Source organism: Pseudorca crassidens, chromosome 4, assembly GCF_039906515.1.
Source record: "Pseudorca crassidens isolate mPseCra1 chromosome 4, mPseCra1.hap1, whole genome shotgun sequence".
In the NCBI taxonomy this organism is placed as follows: Eukaryota; Metazoa; Chordata; class Mammalia; order Artiodactyla; family Delphinidae; genus Pseudorca; species Pseudorca crassidens.
Window position 1 is genome coordinate 134,868,198 of NC_090299.1, and position 24,444 is coordinate 134,892,641.

The window sequence follows — 24,444 nt, forward strand, 5'->3', positions numbered from 1 at the left end:
CTAGGCAATTTGGGCTCTGCAGTGTGTGCTCTTAACCACTACGTTGTCATGTCATCTTTTTAGGGTTTTGGTATTGTAAAAGTTTTCTTTTGTATGCATCATTCTCCTAACAGCTAGACTTAGCATCTGCTCTGTATTGAACACTGTTTCTAAGCCCTTTATGAGTATCTACTTATTTAATTCTCACAACAACCACATGAGATGGATGCTCTTACCATTCCATTTTATACGTGAGGAAACAGGTATAGAGTGAGTTACTTGTCTGTGGTCAGATGGCTGGTAAGGGACTGAGATTCAAATCCGATAGTCTACCTCAAGAACTCGAGCTCTTAAACTCCATGCTGTCTGCTATTTTGAACAATTTCAATTCCTAAATTTAATCTTGCTTCCTGAAATAAGCTCTCTCCTCCCACTTCACATTTAAATAATTGGGATTGAACTTTATTCTTAGGTTATAGCTAATTTATGAGTTTAGATTTTAGCTAACATAAGTTTTGAAAGTAGTGAATTTCTTTTCGGTTAGTATCTTCAAGGACTAAGGGAACTACTATGTGCTGACTAATCACTGGGGGCATCATAAACTTCTTTCCAGTAAGCGTATAGGCTGTATGCATCATGTCTCAAGGCTTGTCTTTAGCCAGCTAACTTGGTTTGTAGGGCGTTTGTTGACTGAGAAATGCTGATCATGTAATGACCTCAGTTTTTTATTTGAATAAGGGTGATGTTGACACTATGCTTTGGTTTCATCGTGATCACCGTCAATGTTAATTCTAGTAGTTATCATACAAGTGGAAAGTTGAATACTCTTGCTAACACTGGGGAAAAACTATCACTGGATATCTCTATCATATTGTATGTTAACTCTGTGCGTTCAGGTGTCCTTTGTTATCTATGATAACAGTCAATTCTTGAGGATTTTACAAAGCATTTCACTATAATCCGTTTATTAAAGAAGACACCAAATTCCTAGTATTGAGATTAGAATGTTTCAGATTGAATTCTCAAATCCTAGATTAGCTTTTGCATTCTACTAGATTTTGGTGTATGTGGGTTTTGACATGGGTTACATTTATATATCAGAATGTTTAACAGCTTTTAAAAGAATATAGGTACATGGGGTCTTGCCAGACTTACTGAACCATTTCTCTGGGAACAGGCATAATTTTGAAATGTCCCCTAGGTGATTCTGAAGCCTCCCTCTGGTTAAGAACCTCAGACATAAGGGATAATCATTTAATCAATACTTATTGAGGTCTTACTGTTTGGCACAGTAGTCTAGTCTCAGGGGACAAAATATAGGGAAGCCTGTTACTACCCATGAGGATGTCTTCTTTGAGTGAAGGAAACGAGCATGTAAACACATAAATTTGTATTTGTCACTCTATACAGCTTTTCAAAATTATTATAAATCAAGTAAGGGAAGCATTTATTTAAAATAAGGGGAATCGTTATTCCAATGTCAGATTCACCCATTATTAAAGATAGGTTTATTTAAATGCCTTTCCGTACGATATTATATATATATAGTTATATATATTTTTTTCACTGTTTAGTGTGTTTTTTATAACTAATTCCCTTTCCAAGACAAATTAGTGTTAACAAAATTAAATGATTTTTATTTCACTGGAAATTTTGTGCTCTTGAGCTAGTTTTGCTACCATAACAATGATCTTATTTCAAAATTGTATAGTGTAATGAAAAATGGGTATGTTTAGTGAGTATATCATTTGTTGGTCTATGTTGTTAGATGAGATTTAGTCTCAAAATGGTACCCTCGATCCTGTTACGTGGGGAGGGGAAAAGTTCAAATGAGTATTTTATACTTTGCCCAAACATCGGATTTTTATCTCCAACTATACTTTGAACATAATGTTGTATCATTCAGAGACTTCCAGCCAGCTTTTCTTAGTTAAATTTGTTGTATTTAACCTTTTGGGTCTTAGTTGTGATTCACTACTTCTTGGTTACTTGTTCATTTTCAGGATGGAATACCTCATATTAATCCTAGCCTTGTTACAGTTTCCTGGCTAATGTATAATTGAATGTCTTCAACCACTGGACTGCTGTTAATTTTTGTTTTTCATATCTATAAAATGCCTTATTTGCTTTCATGGATCAAAGCTTAGGAACTAAATTTGGCTCTTTGTCTTTGCCCATTTAGAGATACTGCTTACAAAAGAACAGCTTTGAGTAATCTGAAGTGACTTATTTTTAATGGTGATCTAAAGAAAGAAAATTACAGTATTATTCATTCAAGCTATTCTTTGTACCTTGTCTGAATGAACAGGCATACTTGTCTCATAATTATAGCTAAACAGGAAGTTAATTTCTTGTTAGTGATGTAATGAGACATGGTATGCAGCACTTACCCTCTTAATCTTTTTTTTTTTTTTTTTTTTTTTTTTTGCGGTACACGGGCCTCTCACTGTTGTGGCCTCTCCCGTTGCGGAGCACAGTCTCCGGACACGCAGGCCCAGCAGCCATGGCCCACGGGCCCAGCCGCTGCGCGCCATGTGGGATCTTCCCGGAGCAGGGCACGAACCCGTGTCCCCTGCATCGGCAGACGGACTCTCAACCACTGCGCCACCTGGGAAGCCCTACCCTCTTAATCTTTAATGTAAAAGAAACTTTCAGGATTTCTTAGAAGAAATCACAAATTCCAAACTAAAATGATTTTTAAGGGGACTATTCCTTCCCATTCTTACGTCCACATATGAAATTGTTCAGATCCCAAAATCTTTTTGCCAAGCTTCCTTCTTTTGAAATGACTTCCGGTAACCATGCATTTCTGAGATACTTGTTTCCTTCCTTGATATTTGTATCCACGTGCGGTATGTAAAATAAATTTCACAACATTGAAGTTTAAAAACTTTTTGTTTACTTCATAGCAAACTTGATCTTTATAAGAACTAGAGCAATTATTGTCTGCCTCATTGGGTAATTACTATTGCGTTTTGACCTCTATCATTGGTCAAGATATATACCTTTATATTGCTAGGTCGTAAAGGTTCTTTGAGGGTGATTCTTATTTCAGAATTTCTTAAAGGCACTTACTCTCCTTCCTACCTCATGCCCTCATCTCATCCAGCTCCCAAGATAGTATTTTATGTTGCTCAGTATAGGTTTATGAGGCAAGGGCTGTCCTTTTTGGGGGGGCGGGGGCGCTGTGTTGGGTCTTGGTTGCTGTGCGCGGGCTTTCTCTAGTTGCAGGGAGCGGGGGCTACTCTTCATTGCAGCGCGCGGACTTCTTGCGGTGGCTTCTCTTGTTGTCGAGCACGGGCTCTAGGACACGTGGGCTTCAGTAGTTGTGGCACGTGGACTCAGTTGCTCTGCGGCATGTGGGATATTGCCGGACCAGGGATCAAACCCATGTCCCCTGCATTGCAGGCAGATTCTTAACCACTGTGCCACCAGGGAAGTCCCAAGGGCTGTCTTCATAGTGTTGATTCCCATGCTCATACAAATCTTGAAGTCAAGTAAAAGTTTTGAAAGAAATGGACTCTTGAATAAAATACAAGAAATTAACTTGCAGTAATGGGATGGACTTCAAGTTTTCCCAAAAGTGATGATAGAAAATGTATCCATACTGCTATTATTATGACTTTGTGTGATGATGCAAGATGGATGGCAGAGATTGGGATAACATGATCGTGGAACATTGTGGTAATTATTGTACTTAATATCGTAATTAACTACTGTACTTGACCTTACCACAGTAGTCATCTGGGTTAAATTTTGGCCAGCCCTTGGGAGAGTGATGGAACTGGACAAACTAGAAAAGGTTATACAGGGAGTTACACTTCAGTAGCAGAACTGATTAAACAAATTTTGTTTTCATAAATGCTGACTTTGGTTATGTTGATCTAATGTATAAGTAATGGCTGTCATTGAAAGAATGTTTAGCAGAATGTGTAAATAATAGTTACCGGAAGTCTTAAATCTTACTGAAGGCTCATCTACTCATGGCTGCTCTATAGTTATTCATAAATAGTTCTTGTATTTCCAGTTTATAAGCCTTTTGGAGGCAGTGACCATTTCTTATACTTCCCTAACATCTCTCAGAGCCTCTAATCTGTTCAATACCTTGGTTTCCTGTTCTTTGTAGTCTGTGGTTGGTCATTTCATATCGAGTGAGGAAGATGTAGAGAGACTAGAGAAACAAAAACCAAATATTTAGCAGTATGTTTAGACTTCTGTTCTTGGCCAGTGTCTCTCTCAGCCTTTTCATGTTTTATCTCCAACAGTCAGTTGTCAAAGATACTGTGTCCCATGATGATAGAAGCAAAGATCTTCCTCAAAACAAACTGTAGGCTTTCTGTTTTGAGTCCCACATAATGAATGGTCAGACTCATTAATGTTTAATCATGTACCTCCAGATGAGAACACTCACTGGCTTAAGCTATACCTGTTGGTTGCCTGTAAGAGAAATTTGATTGACTCCTTTTCCTATCGGTCTATTTAGGCTTTTAAAGGGAAGGGAGAAACGTATTTCCCAGTGGGAGAAAGCCTGGATTCTCACACTAGCCAGGTGTTCAGGAGGTTTCAGGAGAAGCAATTCAGAGAAAGATGATCCCGAAAGGAGAATATTTCCCCAAAAGAGTACACCGTGGCAGAGAAGTGTCTAACTTTGGTGGGTTTTTTTTTTTCACGGAGAGTACAGTTTTTAGCATCGTACCCTGTATTATATGTCCTTGATCCAGTGTCTTTTCAAGGTGAGTGGAGCATTTAGCTAGTGTGTGCCAAACTCCCCTGCCAACTATTTTATTTCAGTGGTCTTGATGAAGAGTTGGGTTGGTGTGATTGAAATTTTTTTTCTCCAGTTTGCCAAGTACCATATCAAATTTCTTTAACTTAAATACATCTTTGATGCAAGGACACTCTTGAGAAAGCAGCCTTAAATGTATCCCTGGACCTATTTTTCAGGTTATCTAGTAGATACACTACTTTGCTTTCCTGCCCATCCTGAAGCGCAGCATGTCCTGTATCTGAACTCAGTCTTTCCTTTCCCCTCTTAAGGCGGCCGTGGGGGGGCAACACTAATGTAAAATGGAGATGAGACCTATTTCCATAAGGTGGTTGTAAGGGTAAAGTGATCAGTGTTTTAAGATATTTTTCATCCCCAGTGACTTAGTTTATGTTCTCTCACCTGAATTACTGCTATAGTTTCCTAATGTAGTTATCTACTCATACATCCTTTGTAGTAGGTATTCCTACAATTTGGAGGGTGAGGAGGGTCTTTGACATCCCATAAATTAAGTAAAATTTTGTGTGGGCATGTGTATTTGAGGGATAGAGGGTCAGTAGTTCATCAGGTTCTTAGAAGTCCTTGACCTTGTCACAAACAATGCTATATACATGTGTAGTAGTGAATGAAAAGGTGGAGAAATGGCAGAAACCAAATTTAGGATAGTCTTAACCTGTCAGGGAAAGGGAAGGGCATCTGGGGAGTACAGGAGAGATCTTCTGTTATATCTGCAAAACTTAAAATCTGAAAGAGGTATAGTAAAAATGTAATGTCAAGCTAGGTACACAGATACATGACTGCTTTTAGGATTAATAATTTAAAAAGTCAGTCACTCCTAGTGTACTACTGCTAGTACATCAAAAAAATCCAAATCTCATTTGTCTTACTCCCACTTAAAAACTATTCCTGCTTAAAAATCAGTGACTTCCCATTGGCTGTGGAATAGTCTTTGCCATAATATTCAAGACTCTCAAAAGATCCAGCCCTGATTAACCTTTCTAGCCACATCTGCTACTCCCTTACCGGTACCCTGTTGTGTCTCTGGTATACCAAACTACAAGCAAGTTTTTACAGCCTGTTTTCTTTCACACCCCTGGTTTTGAATTAGTTTCTCTACCTTGAATGCTTATCCTTCCATCAAGACCCAGTTCAAATGTCACTGTTTTAAACCCAGGCAAGGTTAGTGATAACCTTTTCAGGATTCACAAAGCAGTTGAATGCCTTTACTTTAAGCACTCAGGTTGTTTGAAATATAATTTTTTGGTTTTGTATTATGTCTGCGCTTTTTTTTAGCTCAGTCTGTTGGGGGAGGCATTCATGTTCTATCTTTTCTATCTTGGTATTTTCAGACCTAACATACTTGACACCAAAAAAGGTAGTCTTCATATAAATGAATAAATGCTTTGTTGGGTGTAACTTGAGCTGATATTACACTTTTTATTTTAGAAATGGATTTAAGTTAATCTTTAGTTCCTATTATTGAAAGTTTAACTTTTTACTAGGTAAGCCACATGATTTCTCCCTGCTTCCTCTAGTTTCCTTTTGAGACTTTGCTTCATTTATATTTCTTACATGTTTTACAGCAAGATAAAAGCAACACATTTCGTGGATTAAAATGTGTATAATTGGTAATGGGGCCCAGGTAGCACTCTGCTTAGAGTGGATCTCTCCTTACTCTGTGTTTGCTGCCCCCGCCCCTTGAAGAAAACTGGGGTGGTTAACAATCAAAGCAGTAACTGTAGGAATTAGAGCAAGCTACAACCTCAGGAACTGAAATTGTGTGTCTGTATGCCAAGTTAGTTCTTTATCTATGCTGCCCAATGTGGCCTCTTTTTCTTTGGACTCACCATGTAATTTCAGGGCATATGCCTGCCAGTAGCTCTGGGTCACATCCTTACAGCTCCTGATGAGAGAAGGAAAAAGTGTCCTTTCCAGCTTCAATTTGAAAATCTTGGGTAGGGATAGATGGAACAAAATTCTCTGATTACCCTTTCTGAGTAGTTGGTTAATGGTGGCTGACAGTCACCCCAACACTACAGTCATACCTGTGGAGTATGAGAAAAGCATTTCCAGGAAAGTAGGAGAAGAGGGTTTGAGTAGACAGTGGTGCATGGAAGAGCATCTGAGATGACTTATTATGCTTTTTCTCATATATTTTCACTGCTAAGATATTCTTATATCTTACTTGCTTCTGCTATGGACATAATAATGTCATGAGAATTAGTTGGCATCTTTGAGGTAAGTGCTGGTATATGATTTAAAAGATATTTTGATTCTTAAAATTACTTTAGGTCATTTTTTAATGTTGATTTTAAAGTCGATTTTGGTACATACTTGGCCGAATATTACATCTTTGAGTATTACTTAAGAGGTGTCTTAGTCACGGGGAAGTTGGAAAATAAGGCATTTAGAAATTATCTGAGGGGAATAAGAGCCTGAAGTTATGGGAGTGAAGAGCTTAAATTCAGTGCTCTCTGAAATTGTACATTCACTGTAAAGGAGTGAAAATGTCAGCATATAGAGGCTGAGTGATTCAGAGATGTCCATGTGCAGGAAGACTCGTTAAAAAATGTTTTCTTAGATTTTTCATAAAATGTGCAACTTCGAAGTAGGATGTTGATATATTCTAGGTCAGCTTTATAGATTCCTGAAGTTTATGTTGTTTCAGCATCACTTGGGTATTTTGTTAGACCACCCATCATTAAATTACTTTTTAATTTAAAAATGCTAGATATTTTTCTTATCATTAACATAATGTAAAAGTGTGTAAGTACAGAAAACTACATAAATTTGGGGTAGATCCGTGTAAGAAACTCATTTTAGTAATATTTGAGTTCACATGCTTACCTGACAGTTTTAGGTAGAACCATATGAAATTGCAGTTCAGAAATGGTCAAGTATTAGTAATTTCATACAACTCAATAACATGGTTTCTTTAAAAGCCTATCCACAAATAGCCCTCGAATTGCTGACCTTGTATTATTAACATATATCATAGCATGAGCCATATAATTGTTAGAAGAGTATGTTATAGACAACTAAGCATAAAAATTCATCACACAGGCAAAAGATTTAAATAAGCTAAGGCTATAATAAGTACCCTATTTATAAAGCAGTTTTGCTTTTGTTTAGTAAACAAGTGATTTGAGTGCCTGTCTAGGAAATCTTGCCTTCAAGGTGGGTGTTCCACTTGCTGAGCACCTAATACATTATATGCCAGATAGTGTGCTGAAGTACTTTATCTTATTCATTCTTTCAAAAGTTCTGTAACAACAGGCATTTCTATTGTGTTTTAGAGATGCGGAAATAAGCCTAGGAAATAGTGGGTCTAAATTGGATTAAAAGTGAGACTCCAGACTGATGATCCATATTGAGGGAGGTGCATATTCATTGTCCTCATTTCATGATGCTATATTTGAGCATTTGAATTGTATGCGCAAGTTTGTGTTTGGTTTTAGTAGCATTTTTGAAAATTCACGTCTTTATTGTTGTGTAGGAAAGGGGAGAGGGTGGTTTGGAACAGGTAAGTTTTTAATCTTAAAATAGACTTCTTTGGACCCTTATGTTCCGGCAGAGGAAGTTAGCCTGCATAAGTTAGCTTCTGGTTTATCTTTTTTTGGTGGATCATTTAAACAACAGAACTTGTTAAATAAGTTTTGGAACATGGAAGAAAGTTCTCTTCATATCAGTTAGACTATGCTCAATCCTTATCTGCAATAAAGTATATACCTTGAGATGGTATTGAAGTAGCTTGCCATTATAATAAAGTGGCTGATCATGGAATGCAAATAAATGCTTTATGAGAGTTGATCTGGCCTATGAAAAAGTCATTTGGATAGTTGATTAGTTCAAGCTGCCAGTATATTTTTTTTGCTCAAAAAACTATGATTCAGTTCTAAGCTAAAGCTGTACATAGTTTCAGTTTCTTTCAACTAGTTGCTTAACTCCGAGATAAGAGCTTCTGTAATTAGTACTGATCAGAATCTAAGTTTCTGGAATGAATTTTCCCCCTTTCTTTAAATATGTTGAACAAATGAGGTATATTTACATGGGCAAGCATAAAAGTCTGATCTGATCTTCCAGTCATCTTAAGATTGTGACTCCTGGGATTCCCTGGCTGCCTTCATAACCTTATAAGCAGTCATAGTTTGAGATTCAGAAGCAAATTGGCAAAGTGTATATCAAGGCACTCCTTTGTCCCAGTTTTGTTTTTGAGATATAACGTAATAGATGTGCAACATAATAATTTGATATATGTATATTGTAAAATGATTACCCCTCAAGGACAGTTCTGCATTGATCTTTTTTTTTTTAATGGAGTGAATCTAGACTGATATTCCTGAACAATTGGCTGTTTTCTGAAGTGCATTATTTTGCCCATAGTAAAGGCAAATATTTGATCTGTCTTCCTGCAGTGTATTCCCTGCCTTTTTCTTAGAAGTCCATTATTATCTCAAAGGTCTATAAATCCCTGTACTGTAGGAATTTATATATAGGTGTATAGAGATAAAGCTGTATCATTAATTTTTTTAAACTTGTAAAGAAGCAACTCTGTTTTCTTACTAGATTACCCATATGGGTTATGCACAAGTCATGGAAGGGCTAAATTACACTTATGTTGGAAATATAAGGTCAAATGGAATTGTGGATACTGCTTGTTTTGCTTCTTAGCAAAAAAAGCACAGTGCTTTTCTACCTGGAGAGGAAGGTTTTTCCAGAGATATACTCAATGTTAAGTAAAAGATAAGGTTGAATTGAGGAATAAGGAGATCAAACCAAACGGGGTACTTACCTAGCCCCATGAGAGATTTTTTAAGGAGAAAATGTGGTCACTGGGTAGTGTGGTTCAGAAAAAGAGTATTTAAGACAGCAGACAGTATTTAAGACAGAGCCTCTGAGATGGTCTGAAAGCTCAGCAAATAACATGAATGTTGATAACTGCCCTAAGTTCTTAACCTAGGAAAGTGTCTGATTACAACTTTTTCATTTTGTAAGAGGACAGCTTTTGTTCATGTACAGGCACACCTCAAAGATATTGAGGGTTTGGTTCCAGACCACCCAAATAAAGCAAATATCACAATAAAGCAAGTCACATTTATTTCTTCCCCAGTGCGTATAAAAGTTAACGTTTACACTACTGTAGTCTATTAAGTGTTCAATAACATTATGTCTTTAAAAATGTACCTTAATTTAAAAATACTTTATTACTAAAAAAACATCGTCTGGATCTTCAGCAAGTTGTAATCTTTCTTTACTGGTAGAGGGTTTGAAATATTACAGAAATTATCAAAATAGGATACAAAGACACAAAGTGAGCAGGTGCTGTTAGGAAGATGGCACAGGTAGCCGCAGACCTTCCATTTGTTTTAACAAAACAACCCCCCCCCAAATCGCGTATCCGTGAAGCATGGGAAAACGAGGTGTATGCCTGCAGTAAAACTTCATAGCGATGTGTGTGTGTGCTTTTATGAACCCCTAGCCGAGATGATTGTCTTGGTATGTGTCCATAAAATAACTGTGCCTAGTGTGTCCCAGAAACTGGACTGGGGTTACTTATGTTTTCTTTCCTAATAGAATGTATTGTTGATGTAAGTTGTGATTATATGTCCCTTAAAGAATAGTGTAAAAATAACTGGAAGCAGACGACTGTCTTTACTTGCTTGTGTTTTCTATTATGGTTACATGATCCAGCATTTTCTGTCTTGGTGTAGGAACTTAGTGATTTGGCCCGTGACCCTCCAGCACAATGTTCTGCAGGTCCAGTTGGGGATGATAGTAAGTAATTTTCAAGTTGATTTTTATGGTTAGTTTCAAAAAAGCTTGTGTATTTTTAGATAATAACAAGAGTGTTTTCTTTTTCTAGTGTTTCATTGGCAAGCCACAATTATGGGACCTGTAAGTACTGAGAATTAAGTTTTTGCTTTTAATGAAAATCCAGCATTGATGTAGTTAGTAATTTTTAATTAAGCCTTTAGCTTTATTTTATTACATTGTAATTTTATTTGAGATATGCCATAGTTGTTGCACTGATTTTGAAAGAAACAATTGGTCATTAGTTAAGTATACTGTAAGTGTCTGTCCCTGTGTTCAGGTTCTAGAGTATGTATAGCTTTTCTATGACCTATCAAATACCTCTTCCATTCTAATTTTCTTTCATAGCAATGTAAAGTATTGTCACAGAGCTTCCTGACTTATAGCCCATTAGTTTTCTGGCTGTACCATGATATTACTCAAAGATCTTACTCTCTTCTTGTAGCTGCCTAAAATCTAGCTTAATTGTATTATTTTGATATTTGAGTTTTTATAGAACTTCAGTTTCATGTAAAATTTGAATATTTTTAGGTAGATAGTGATACTTTGTTTTATTTTATTTTGGCCATGCCATGCGGCGTGTGGGATCTTAGTTCCCTGACCAGGGATTGAACCCGCGCCTCCCGCGTTGGGAGTGTGGAGTCTTAACCACTGCACCGTTAGGGAAGTCCTTAGAAAGTGATATTTTGAATACAGCAAAATTCCTTTCTATCCTGGGTAGATAAGAAACTGTATGTGCTGGATAATTGAATATTCAGAATTATGGATACCATCTAAGAGTTTCACAGAATTAGAGCACAGTAAAACATCCTGGGGTAAGACTGTATCTTGAACAATACTTAACATTTTTTTTTGACGTGGAAGGCACCTAAATTTCTGTTCTGAGGGGTGTGTGTGTGTGTGTGTGTTACTGAATTTTCTGCTTTCTTCCCCCTTTCGGTATTTTAATCTCAACATAACTGGCAGTAATGTACTAGGTGAGATAATGGTCAGTAAGTAGATATTTATAATTCTAAAAGAAGAAATGCCCTTGGAAAAAAAAGCTAGCCAGTGGGTGGGTTGGTTTAGTAAGTGTTTATTCAGCAGTTCTGATTGTAAATCACATAGAGGGGGGATATTTAGTTTAACAATTTGAGATGTGTCTGTGATTGAGATCCTAATGAAAAAACTACAGAGTCAGGGTTGTTTCCAGTTACCTCAAGGTCTATTTTTATTGTTTTAAGTGCTTGCTTTTGTCTAATTGGTGACAAAATTGTGATTCCCGCCCAGCCCCCGCCCCACCCCCCCCTTAAATACATATAGTTAAGTAACTCATGGCTTACCCAGTTTGGCCCATACAAAGTTTTTTTTTTTTGGCCCTGACCAGGGACCAAACCCGTGCCCCCTGCAGCGGAAGCGTGGAGTCTTAACCACTTGACCGCCAGGGAGGTCCTGGCCCACACAGTGTTTTACATGTTGATAATCTTAACATAAAAACCCTCTCACTAGACCCTCCTTCTACAAGTGTGGGGTGGAGTAGCAGCTGCCTCCTTTCTTCAGGAAATGTGTGTCTGCCACAATTTCTACCAGGTCCACTTAGGCACTTAGAGTTGCAACTTCTAGAATTTTCCCATTATAGATCACCAATTTTCAAAGCAAGGAATTCAGTAAAATGCCTTGTCATATCTATACCAAATAAAGCTCATCTTTGATTCAGAGTGCTTTAAGATAGTTTCATTATAAAAATTAGTTGTCTATACTAATAAAGCACAAAAGAGTTGGTAGTTAAGACTTAAAATTGGATGGTGTGCATAATAAACCAACTCTTTTAAATCAGTGTAATGTTTTTCTGCTTGACTTTTGAGACTTCGTTATTTTATTTATTCCTTTCCAAAAGGTAAGGAATGCACCTATAGTAAATCAAAGTGAAGCATAATTGAGGAGTTTGTTAGTAATTTTCCACAAAATAGAAGATTGCTTATCCTGAAGAATTTTTCAGCTGTTAATTTGCTTTTATTTTCAGGAAACATTTTTTATTTATATGTATTTCAGATTATGGCTATGCTTTGCTAATTTTTTCAGCAACCTTTTAATATAAAGGAATAGCAGTTTTCTGCTTTTGAAAACAAATATTTGATTTTCAGAACTATTTAAATATTCCCGATTAACAAGAGCAAAAAATATATTTATACCATAACAGCATAGTTCTGCTTTAGTAACATTAGTCTCTGAAATGTACTTGATTTCTGAGGAGGTTAATTTTCACTGTTGGGTAATTTCAGGAGTGAGTCAAAAGTTATAAAAACTCACCCAAAATGCAGGTTTTAACTGCACGTTTTGTAAGTAAGCACCTAAGTTTAGATGCCAGCTTGTAAATGGTTAATCATTATCCTTACTATGAAGTGTATCAATGAAACAACCATGCTGTTTTGGCTTTTGACTGCATCTTTATGACAGAACGTCACAGTTTGATTAGGTAATATTATTTTGTTAGTATGCCTACCCTAAGTGGCATGCAGATGTGACCCAAAACAGTAGGGCTAGTGGTGGCATAACAATCCATAAATCGCAGATTTGCTGGAAGAATAAACGTTAACAAAATTACTATTGCTTTGGAGTGCTTCTTGGGTCAAAGTGATGGCAGTGTCACAGAACTAAAGATTTCTGACCCTCTAAGGTGTGGATCGTCTAATTGAGGTTTCATGACAGAGTTACTATTGGATTTTGATGGATTATAGTAAGGAAATCTTGATGGTTGAACAAAAATGCTTGGTTCTTAAAAACTACGTGCTAGCTTATTCTTTCCGAAGGCAAGATACTGCGGAAGCACAAATGCCAATAAAAACAAACGGTTGAAAGAAGGTGGCAGTGTTGCTTGTTATGTGGTTTTTAAACTTTTGTTGGTTATTTTGTGCTATGTTAAGGGAAATTTCCATGAAGAATTGATGCAGTGAGGAGAAACTAACTTCCTTACATATTGTTTCTGATATTTATGTGCCTGACTTTTTTGAATTGTAAACGGAGCTGGCAGAAAGACATTGTTGAAATTATTTTGAGAACCACATTAACTTCCATCTAATCTATGATACATAGCCATAGAAGAAAGTACCGTATCTGTGAATAATGTAACTGTTGGCAGCCTGAGCAGAATCAGATACAAAAACAATCTGAAGTAAAATATTTGGTCCATCTGAAGTAAGATCTTGAACTAAAGCAGTGGGTATTGTTTTATTGTTACATAAGGGTGAATTTTTCAATTTATGTTGTTTATTATGTTTTTCCTGCAAAGGCTAATAATATGTGAAAACTCCTCTTTAGTACCTTACTCTTTTGCGGTCTGCGGGCCTCTTACTATCGTGGCCTCTCCCGTTGCGGAGCACAGGCTCCGGACGCGCAGGCTCGGCAGCCATGGCTCACGGGCCCAGCCGCTCCGCGGCATGTGGGATCCTCAGACCGTGGCACAAACCCGTGTCCCCTGCATCGGCAGGCAGACTCTCAACCACTGCGACACCAGCGAAGCCCACCCTCGTTCATTTTTCATAATAGCTATAACATTTCACTGTATCTCCCTTTACCAGACTGTAAGCTCATCAAGATAAGAAATTGTTCTGTGTCCCTTACATATACTTAGTAAATAGAACGGCGGAGTTAAAGTAATTCAACTAATGTTTAATTATTTTACAGAGGTCTGGGGATTAAATGAACTTACAGCGTCAGACCTGTGAAGGTTATTTGCCTCACAGAGTGGGCATATAAAAAGGCTCATATTAGTGCTGTATACATCCTCACTCAAATGGAGGGGAATAGGTGTTGGTAATAACTCAATTACTGCAAATTTTCAAACACGTCTTCCGGTTGGCTCTTTGCATATCCAGAGACAATTATGCAATCTCTTCTTTTAAAAAAAATTTGACCTTAAAATCCTTGACTGGATCACCATCTTTTGTCATCATTCTTTGATCCGAGTCAAGCAGTGGTTTTCAGAAGACCTGAGTTTAAATCCTGTTTCTATCATGTACCAATTGTATACTTCACTAAGTTATTTCAAGTCCTATTTTACTCAACTCATAAAATGGGAACAACGTCTTTTTCCTTTTATTGGTTAATAAATGTAAAATACTCGCAAGTTTCTCCCAAATGTTACTTCATACTAACATTGTATAATATTTACTTACTGAGGAGTTCTTCATACTCAAAGTGGGCAGGACAGCTAAGGAGAAAAAGTAGTGCTATAGCTTAAAATTCTGTATTTTCTGTTGAAATGGACCAAACAAACATTCCACAGTTTTCCAAATCTAGTAATCCTGTGTATTGATTGGCTGTAGAGAACTCAGTATTGTGCTTTTGAAGAAAAAACTTCATGGTTTTTATTTTTTAATTAATTTTTTTTTTTTTTTTTGGCTGCATTGGGTCTTCGTTGTTGTGTGCGGGGTTTCTCTAGTTGCGGCGAGCGGGGGCTACTCTTCATTGCGGTGCGCGGGCTTCTCATTGTGGTGGCTCCTCTTGTTGCGGAGCACTTGGCTCTTAAGCGCGTGGGCTTCAGTAGTTGTGGCGCAGGGACTTAGTTGCTCCGCGGCATGTGGGATCTTCCTGGACCAGGGCTCGAACCCGTGTTCCCTGCATTGGCAGGCAGATTCTTAAACACTGTGCCACCAGGCAAGTCCCAAGACTTCATGGTTTTTAAATGAGAATTTTGAGGAGCCAGTTGGGAACTAAACTTTCTTTAAAAACATATTCTGTTTCTGTTCTACTTGTCCTACTGAAGGGAGTTGTTATGTTACCTACAAGACCTAACTTTTTGGTTTGCCAGTAACCAGAATAGCCTGTTGAGGTACAAAGCCATTTGTGTATATATGACTATCATTAGAAGAAATATTCTACAAATAAATGTAAACTTATATTTTCAAATTATAACTTGGTACATTATTATGTAGACTTTTATTGCTAAGTATACTTTGTGAGAATTGGGGTCTAGAACCTTGTGTTTCTGGGTTATTTTTTCTAAATTTCTTTAACTTTCATAAAGTAGGATCTAAGTAAAGTAGGGTTCATTGTTCTATAGTAAATATTGTGATTTTTCATTAATACGGACTTCATTGTGGGATAATTTAGACTCTTGCAGTGTAAATAGGTAATTTTGCTTCATATTAGAGAAATGCTTAGAAAATAGAAATGTTACATGAATTATCTAGCAGTAACATTTAAAATAGAGTTAAGCATATTTTTCTTTTCACAGAATGACAGCCCATATCAAGGTGGTGTATTCTTTTTGACAATTCATTTTCCTACAGACTACCCCTTCAAACCACCTAAGGCAAGTATTTCCCCTCCAAATTTGTGAGTATAGATTTGTGTTCTATTCCAAAAATAAGAATTTCTAATTCTTAGAAATTAGGGTTCTGTGTAAGTCAAGGTTAAATTGATATGAATGTATAGTGAATAAGAATAATTGAGGCTGAATGTATATATTGAGTTGAATCACTGATGTTGAATGCTGACTCTTAACCTTTAGTTAAAAGAGCAGCTGAATCTGGATTTGAACTTTGTAAGTTGAGGTGAGAATTGCCGTATCCTTAATGTTGCAAGCCTCAAATATACCATGTGAAAGCTTTTTTTATTTTCCCCTTTATTGTGCTTGTCAGATTTGGATTATTACCCTAGTGTCTTATAATACTAGGCTTCCAAATATCCAACTTCAGTATGCATTTTCACATGTTGCTAAAAATTATACCGTATTTGTATTGGGGTTTAGACAGACTGTAATACATTTTGGGCTTTGAGCTTGCACACGTAACAGTAAATTTATCAAAACTCAAGAGTTGCTTAATGCACTGGGGTGACCGGTTTATAGGTATTAAAAGCATGTGGTCCTTAACTTTTTGAGCCATTGAGATAAACTCAATCTGTATGAATAACTATGGAAGATAATATATATAGAACATTGGCACTTCACTAAAACTATCTTCACAATTATAGGTGCATATGACAGTTATTTTAGATGAAATGCCTTTGTGATATTCAAATTTGTGTTTTTTATGTACAGTGGAAATGGAGGCTCAAATACATACCTTTGTAACTCGATGCCTTAAATGAGCTGGCCTGGGTGTTTTGGTTTACATCTGGAAGTTTCTTATTTTTAAGTGAATGTTAAATACCCTTCAAATGGCTCTTTGATACTCATGATATGGTAGGGCCAAAAGTTAACCTTCAGAACAGCCCACCATATCATTGACAATAAAATTTTTGCCCCAAAGTTGTATTTTCCATTTTAATTAAAAATAGGAGAGCCCGTGAGGGATCTTGGTCAGAATATAGGAACCAGTTTCTGTAATATTTGGTCCTTTTAGGTGTATTAATTAGGTTTTAGCTATTTGATTTTTTAGAATTTTAACAGTATTTTGAGTCTTGCTAAAGTCTTCTGCCAAAGTTTAGGGTGCTTGTTTTTATTTGGGAAAAATATCTAAAGTTTTTTTTGTTTTTGTTTTTATTTTTAGGTTGCATTTACAACAAGAATTTATCATCCAAATATTAACAGTAATGGCAGCATTTGTCTCGATATTCTAAGATCACAGTGGTCTCCTGCTTTAACTATTTCTAAAGGTAAAATAGTTTTAGAGAAAGTCTTGAGAGGCTGATTTTCTAATAGTTAAAGGAATTTCATTTTTGAGCCTACTTTTCTGAGTATTTTTATAATGACAGCTTTTTGATAAAGGTGGGGAAAGGAACAAATTGATTTCTACAGTATTTTTCAGTCCCAAGCCACCTGCACATCTCATTCACTCGTCACCTAAATTTTAGCTAAAATGATATACCAAAAGTTAATAGAGCTTTTGAAACTTGAGCTTTCTCACAGAAAAATTGTGATTTTGCTTTCCTGTGTTTATTATTTTTTAGATAAAAAACCCTTTTTTAAAAACCTTTAGTTAGGTGTTTTGTGATCATGGTAGGTTGTTCCTACCTAATAATAGTCTAAAATGTATAGTCTTGGGAAGGTCTGTAGATAAATTCTGCTCTTCTGCTTTAATAGGGATCCATTATGTGACATCTTTAATAGGTTGTCCAGTCTCCATGTAAATATCCCAGATGGAGATGGAGTGTCTCTCCATCTCTTACTCTTTGAATGACTCTGGTGGCTTTTATGTCGCTTTTACCCCACAAATAAAATCATCTAACACAAAACTACTTAATGGGAAGGAAGTCTGCCTTTTAGTAATTTTCAGTTTTGGGGTATTGGCATTCCTTAGTACACAAAATTAGTTTTTAATGTTGCTAATTATGACATTATTTCAGATATTTGAGGATAGCAGCTGACTCGAAGCATTCTCAATTTCTGGCTGAGTACTTATTATTGCTTCTTGAAATAGTTAATTGTGTTTTACCAAAAGTTTTATTTTTATGAGTATGGTAAATGCAAAGTGAAACTGGTTTTGTTTGTTCATTTGTTGTTGTTTTTTGGTTTTGGGTTTTTTTTTGGCAGTACGCGGGCCTCTCACTGTTGTGGCCTCTCCCGTTGCGGAGCACAGGCTCCGGACTCGCAGGCTTAGCGGCCATGGCTCACAGGCCTAGCCGCTCCGCGGCATGTGGGATCTTCCCAGACCGGGGCACGAACCCGTGTCCCCTGCATCAGCAGGCGGACTCTCAACCACTGCGCCACCAGGGAAGCCCCTGTTCATTTGTTTCTTAAGGCAGGACATCATAAAGCCTTTCATATGCTTGTACAGTGCTTTTGAATCTCCTTAAAGGGACTTTGTAGTGTTCCCAAAATTTTATTTGATAGGAAATACTTTTTGCGGGGAGAAAGAAAAACAATTTGGGTGAATGCTGCTGTAATTCTTTTAAGTGAGGCATAATTTTAGGCCTATTTCTCACCCTCTTGGATACATTCAAGTTTCTTTTCAGATCAGGCTCTCTTAACACCAGATATCTGGTATTAAGAAAGCTTTAATACTAGGTTCCAGGTTATTTTTTTAACCATTGTTGGGAATGCACTGTAATACTGAATACTTTTTCTATAAACGTGGGTTTAGTTTTATATCTGCCCCCGCACTTGGGTTTAAAATTATATGTGCGATAATAATGTTGTTTTTTGACCACTTTAAGCTTTTATATCTTAAACTTTTATAAAAACCTTGCACAGTGTCTGGCACATAACAGACATTTAGAAGGAATTAGGTACATGTTCCATGATGCTTGGCATCTTTTAAGTTGATATTTTGAACAGGACAGGGTAAGAGCTAGAGTTGAAGGCCCACTTAGTAATAGATCTTGACGTTGTTAAATTTAACCAGTACTTTTGTGATATGGTCTCTACCTTATAAATTCAGGAAGACAAAACATACAGTCAGTGGGGGCAGTTGTGAATTTCTGTGAAACTCCCTCGAGAGCAGGACAGAAAGTGGATTTTTTTATCATGGCAAACAGCTAAGAATAATACTGCACAGATGTTCCCCAGATATTTTTATTCAAGGTCCCCCCACCCTGCAGAGTACCAAGAAACTCCAGTTACTTAAATTCTTATACCACTTTATTTTAAAAAGTAATACAGGGAATTCCCTGGTGGTCCAGTGGTTAGAACTCTTCCACAGGGGGCACAGGTTCGATCCCTGGTTGGGGAACTAAGATCCCACATGGCTTGCAGCACGGCAAAAAAAAAAAAAAAAAAGTAATACAAACTAATATGGCATCATTTGACTGTCTTAGAACCCCTGATTTTGGCAGATTTTTATAGCTAATCAGTAACCTTGATGCCAGCAAAGATCTATTTTAGTATTTCTTACCTACCAGGAACTTGTCTCCTATAAAGCAGAATCTCCGTAAAGCTTTGTCTTACGGAGATTAAGATATAAACCAATAAAAATCTTTTGAAGATTGAGGTTTATAATACATGTTTTTAAATACTTGTATTTATCCAAATTCCTGATGATGGGTAACAGGCATTTGTTTTCTTCCAGTTCTTTTATCCATTTGTTCACTGCTATGTGATCCAAACCCAGATGACCCCCTAGTGCCAGAGATTGCACGGATCTATAAAACAGACAGAGATAAGTAAGTATGTACTAGTTTAAGAAAACAGTATAAAAAGTGGCTTTTCTTAATGAGTTAGGCTTATACTTTGCTGTAAGTCGTCAGGGCAACGCCAAGAAGACTTGATGCTTATTTCTGGTAAGATGATACTTGAAATGTGCAGAAAACCAGTTACTGAAATGTGATTTTTTTTTTTTTAATTACTAGGTTTTGGTTTATGTAGCAATAAATAGCCCATCTAAAATGTTTTATTTTTCTAACATGTTCAACGTTTTGTCACTTTGTTTTGAGGAAGAAAGGTATTTTTTCTTCACCCCAATTATGTTTTTGAAAAAAAATATCGGTACTGTTGTAAAAATTTGGTCTAAATTTTTTATATATTGAATTCTTTATGTATGTACAACTTTACCATTATAACTTTTGTATGTTATAATTAATGCTAAGTATACTTGTTCAATTAGGTACAATAGGTTAGCAAGAGAGTGGACAGAGAAATACGCTATGTTGTAGGGTAAGAGGATCTGCACTCTATGGTGCGCTTATTCATGGTACTGCCAGCACTTGAGTGCTGCATGCGTTAAGGCACTGTATTAACTAACAAAAGGTAACAGATGTGGCAGTTTTCTGAAAACTGTACATTTAACTGCTTGATCTCTGTTTAGCGTGAAAGTATACCCAATAGTCATTATTGCTTGAAAGTATTTTTGCATGGCAAACCAGTTATCTAGCACCAGTAAGAAAAGAAAATTTTAGTTTCTTTTTCAAACTACTATAGTATTTAAATTTTAACTTTAAAATTGGTATATTTTAAACTTCAGTACTATATGGAATGTGGTAACTTGGTTAAAATTTTGCCAAGAGGTAACAATGTAAGGGAGAAACACTTTTAAGCCTCACCATCTATACTAAATGTTCATTACTGACAAGCATGCATTAGTGTCAGCTATACTTTGTGGCTCCCCGTATGCTAAATAAAAACCTTTGTTTTAAAGTGCTGGCTTTACAAGAGGTATCCTTAAATGAAGTAACCATGAATTGGAGCAAAGAATTTTTATATGTTAAAGTTAGAAAAATGGTTGAATTATGTTTAGTTCTCAGTTTGAAATGAAGTTAATGTTTTATAGAGGTCAAACTGTAAATATAAATCAAAAGTTCTCCTATGCCCTTTTATATATTTGTTTCTTAAAGTTATCACTTCATTATTTGTTCGGGTAAGTGGCCTGTGGCATGGTTGTAATACAAGGAGAAATTGATAGCATTTTATCAGTATTAGTGATCTTCCTCAGTAATAAATAACCTTGCTCAGGTATGAATTATCTATTGGTCTTTTAAAACAAAGATGCCCCCAGTTGTACTCCAGAGTCTCATTCATCAGGTCTCAAGTGGGGCTTGTTAGCGCCAATCACCACACTTTAAAAGTAACACGTGGTTTTGATTAACACATGACACCCACCTCGTCTTGAAAGTTACTGCTCTTTCATCACCTTACCCAGCGTCTTACTTTTCTGCCTGTGCCGAAGTCTCAAAGGCATTTTCTCTTTTGGTAATATCCAGGGTCAAGTAACTTTTCAAAGTCTAGGATTCAGATAAAAATATTTTAGTTCATTGTTTGGTCTGGCTTTAATGGAAATTGCTATAGATGTACAGAATCTGCTGTTCTGATGAATTGTAAAAAAAATTTTAAATGTTAAAATTTGTTGGAATGGATACTAGTTGTAGAGTTTCTAATAGAACATTAGCTCAGTGGTAGGAGACAGAAAAGGTCTTTGATTTTTGTTAGCCATTCTATGTGTTTATTAAAATACTACTTTCAGTGTATTAGGACATTGTATTGAAGCATAAAGTTCTCGTTTCCTACATTGCTTTGAGTATCAGTGCTTTTTCTTCCTTGTTGGCTTTATTCTAATCATAGCCATTAAAGGTGACTCCCTGGTGAGTCTAGAGGTAAAATAGATTCTTTCCTTCCCTTTTAAGTATTAAAAATTATTTTAACTTTTTAAATAACATCTTTTTTATTTACAGGTACAACAGAATATCTCGGGAATGGACTCAGAAGTATGCCATGTGATGCTACCTTAAAGTCAGAATAACCTGCATTATAGCTGGAATAAACTTTAAATTACTGTTCCTTTTTTGATTTTCTTATCCGGCTGCTCCCCTATCAGACCTCATCTTTTTTAATTTTATTTTTCGTTTACCTCCCTCCATTCATTCACATGCTCATCTGAGAAGACTTAAGTTCTTCCAGCTTTGGACAATAACTGCTTTTAGAAACTGTAAAGTAGTTACAAGAGAACAGTTGCCCAAGATTCAGAATTTTTTAAAAAAATGGAGCATGTGTATTATGTGGCCAATGTCTTCACTCTAACTTGGTTATGAGACTAAAACCATTCCTCACTGCTCTAACATGCTGAAGAATCATCAGAGGGGGAGGGAGATGGATGCTCAGTTGCCACATCAAGGGAAGCAGCATTATTCTAGCAGCATCCATTCTTGTGTAAGCCTTCCACTGTTAGAGATTTGAGGTTACATGATATACTTTATGCTCATAACTGATGTGGCTGGAGAATTGGTATTGAATTTATAGCATCAGCAGAACAGAAAATGTGATGTATTTTATGCATGTCAATAAAGGAATGACCTGTTCTTGTTCTACAGAGAATGGAAATTGGAAGTCAAACACCCTTTGTATTCCAAAATAGGGTCTCAAACATTTTGTAATTTTCATTTAAATTGTTAGGAGGCTTGGAGCTATTAGTTAATCTATCTTCCAATACACTGTTTAATATAGCACTGAATAAATGATGCAAGTTGTCAATGGATGAGTGATCAACTAATAGCTCTGCTAGTAATTGATTTATTTTTCTTCAATAAAGTTGCATAAACCAATGAGTTAGCTGCCTGGATTAATCAGTATGGGAAACAATCTTTTGTAAATGCAAAGCTGTTTTTTGTATATACTGTTGGGATTTGCTTCATTGTTTGACATCAAATGATGATGTAAAGTTCTAGAGAGTGAATATTTTGCCATGTTCAGTTAAAAGTGTGCAGTCTGTTACAGGTTGACACATTGATTGACCTGATTTATGCAGAATTAATAAGCTATTCAGATAGTGTAGCTTTAGTATGCTGCACATGATACTGGCAGCCCGGGAGTTCATTGATGGACTTGGGACCCAGCAGTTTTGAAACGTGTATATGGAGTTTAAGAAATTTATTTTCCAGGTGCAACCCCTATCTAACTAAATTTTTTCTTCACGTTGTACACTTGACAGCTGAAAAAACCATAACATGGGAGTAATAATGGGTCAAAATTTACAAAATAAAGTACTGTTTTGGTGTGGGAGTTGTCATAAGGCTATGTTGAAGTGACTTAACTATGTGGGATATTGAGGTTTTTTTTTTTTTAATGGAGTGAGTATCCATTAAAATGAATTTGTTCAGCCATTTACATTAATGAGCATTTAAATGCAACAGATATCATTTCAGGTGACTTAACATGAATGAATAAAAGTCAATGCTATTGGATTATTTTTTGTTTGACAAGTGCTATCTGTGCCACTTATTTAACTTCTGTAGTAACAAGGGCATTATCATTCTTCACCCTTCCTAATTCTGACCCTATAGTTTTATTACTTTTTCCTAGTTATTTTGATTTGTCCATTGCTTTCTTACAGTCCTGTATTCAATTTCTAGCACATCTGTGACTTTTCCACTTCCACATTTTTGCACTGCTTACACTTATGTGCAATCTTATTCCTTGTCTGTGCACAGATGTGGAAAGTTAGATATAAAATAAATGTTAAAGCTTGATTTTTATAAACATTTTAATATGTAGTTTGGACATGATTTATTGACTTAAGGTTCTTCTCTAAACTGAAAGTGAAATGCATGCCTTCCGAAGATGTTTTGGCTTTGTTAATTCTGTAATAAGCATTTCATTGAGAAATATCAATCCAGTTATACAATTTTCCAATGAGTGAATTTTTCGTTTTATCTTTTGCTTTAAAAACAACTCAAGGGTAGATGTCATACTGTTAAAACTGTTGGATTCAAAGTACAAATGAGAAATTAGTAACATACCTCTCCACAAGGTAAGAAACTTTTTTTGGCTCTATTTTTAGAATAAATACTGAGATTCCCTCAAAATAACAGCTTTTATAGTAGGCATATCATTTCTTAAAAGCCAACCACGAATAAAACATACTTGTCAGAGCTTCTGGATTCCTAATTGGCTTTCAAATTGACCTTTTTAGCCATAGACAGCCCTTAAGTGTTTATAGAGATGACTTCCTTAAACTATTGTCATAATGATTAGTAGATGTGTCCAGTTCTCTGTATCTTTGACTTGATGCTTTCTATATTTCATATGTCACTTCTAAGGGAATAAGCCATAAAGGCTTCTCCAGGTTTAAGAGAACAGTAAAGTACCTGGAAAACCAACATTTTTGAATGTATGAACACTGGACTTGAGATCATCTGCAATGAAACCTTCAAAAGAATCCAAGAATTTGTCCTCCCCCCCCCCATATATATTACTAGTGCCATGTATAGGACTGAAGTGATCGTTAGATTAAAAATTGATTTTGGTTCTTCCTGTTTCCTATGTCTTTTAATGCATAACTCAGATTTTAAATACTTAAGTTTCTCTTAACCTATGGGGATTATAGTCCAGTTGAGCTGTTAATGATAAATTATATTTTAAGTGACTCATTTTTGTTCCTGGGCAGGTTTGCAATGTGATAATCAGATTTAAAAGAAAAAAATAACTTACTACTCTGCTTTCTTGTGTGGGTGTACTCACAATTTTTTAAAGTATGAACCACAGTTAACTGGTGGTCTCAGGGGTAGTGAAACACTCACTTTTTTTTTTTTTTTAAATGGCT

General features: G+C 36.1%; 1 protein-coding gene across 11 annotated transcripts in view; it reads left to right on the plus strand.

The window, feature by feature from the left end:
• UBE2D3 (ubiquitin conjugating enzyme E2 D3) overlaps positions 1 to 24,151 on the plus strand; it is a 70,486-nt gene extending 46,335 nt beyond the window's left edge. For 8 of the 11 annotated variants that reach the window (XM_067736844.1, XM_067736841.1, XM_067736837.1 and 5 more), the window contains 7 exons: positions 10,456 to 10,519; positions 10,608 to 10,639; positions 15,771 to 15,848; positions 17,029 to 17,134; positions 19,486 to 19,579; positions 20,020 to 20,069; positions 21,581 to 24,151. In XM_067736844.1, coding sequence (XP_067592945.1) covers position 10,519; positions 10,608 to 10,639; positions 15,771 to 15,848; positions 17,029 to 17,134; positions 19,486 to 19,579; positions 20,020 to 20,068 — 360 coding nt within the window. In that variant the 5' untranslated portion in view covers positions 10,456 to 10,518 and the 3' untranslated portion in view covers position 20,069; positions 21,581 to 24,151. The remainder of the gene's footprint in view (positions 1 to 10,455; positions 10,520 to 10,607; positions 10,640 to 15,770; positions 15,849 to 17,028; positions 17,135 to 19,485; positions 19,580 to 20,019; positions 20,070 to 21,580) is intronic. The other 3 variants (XM_067736843.1, XM_067736847.1, XM_067736846.1) reach the window with 3 other exon arrangements.
• Positions 24,152 to 24,444: the final 293 nt, after the last annotated feature.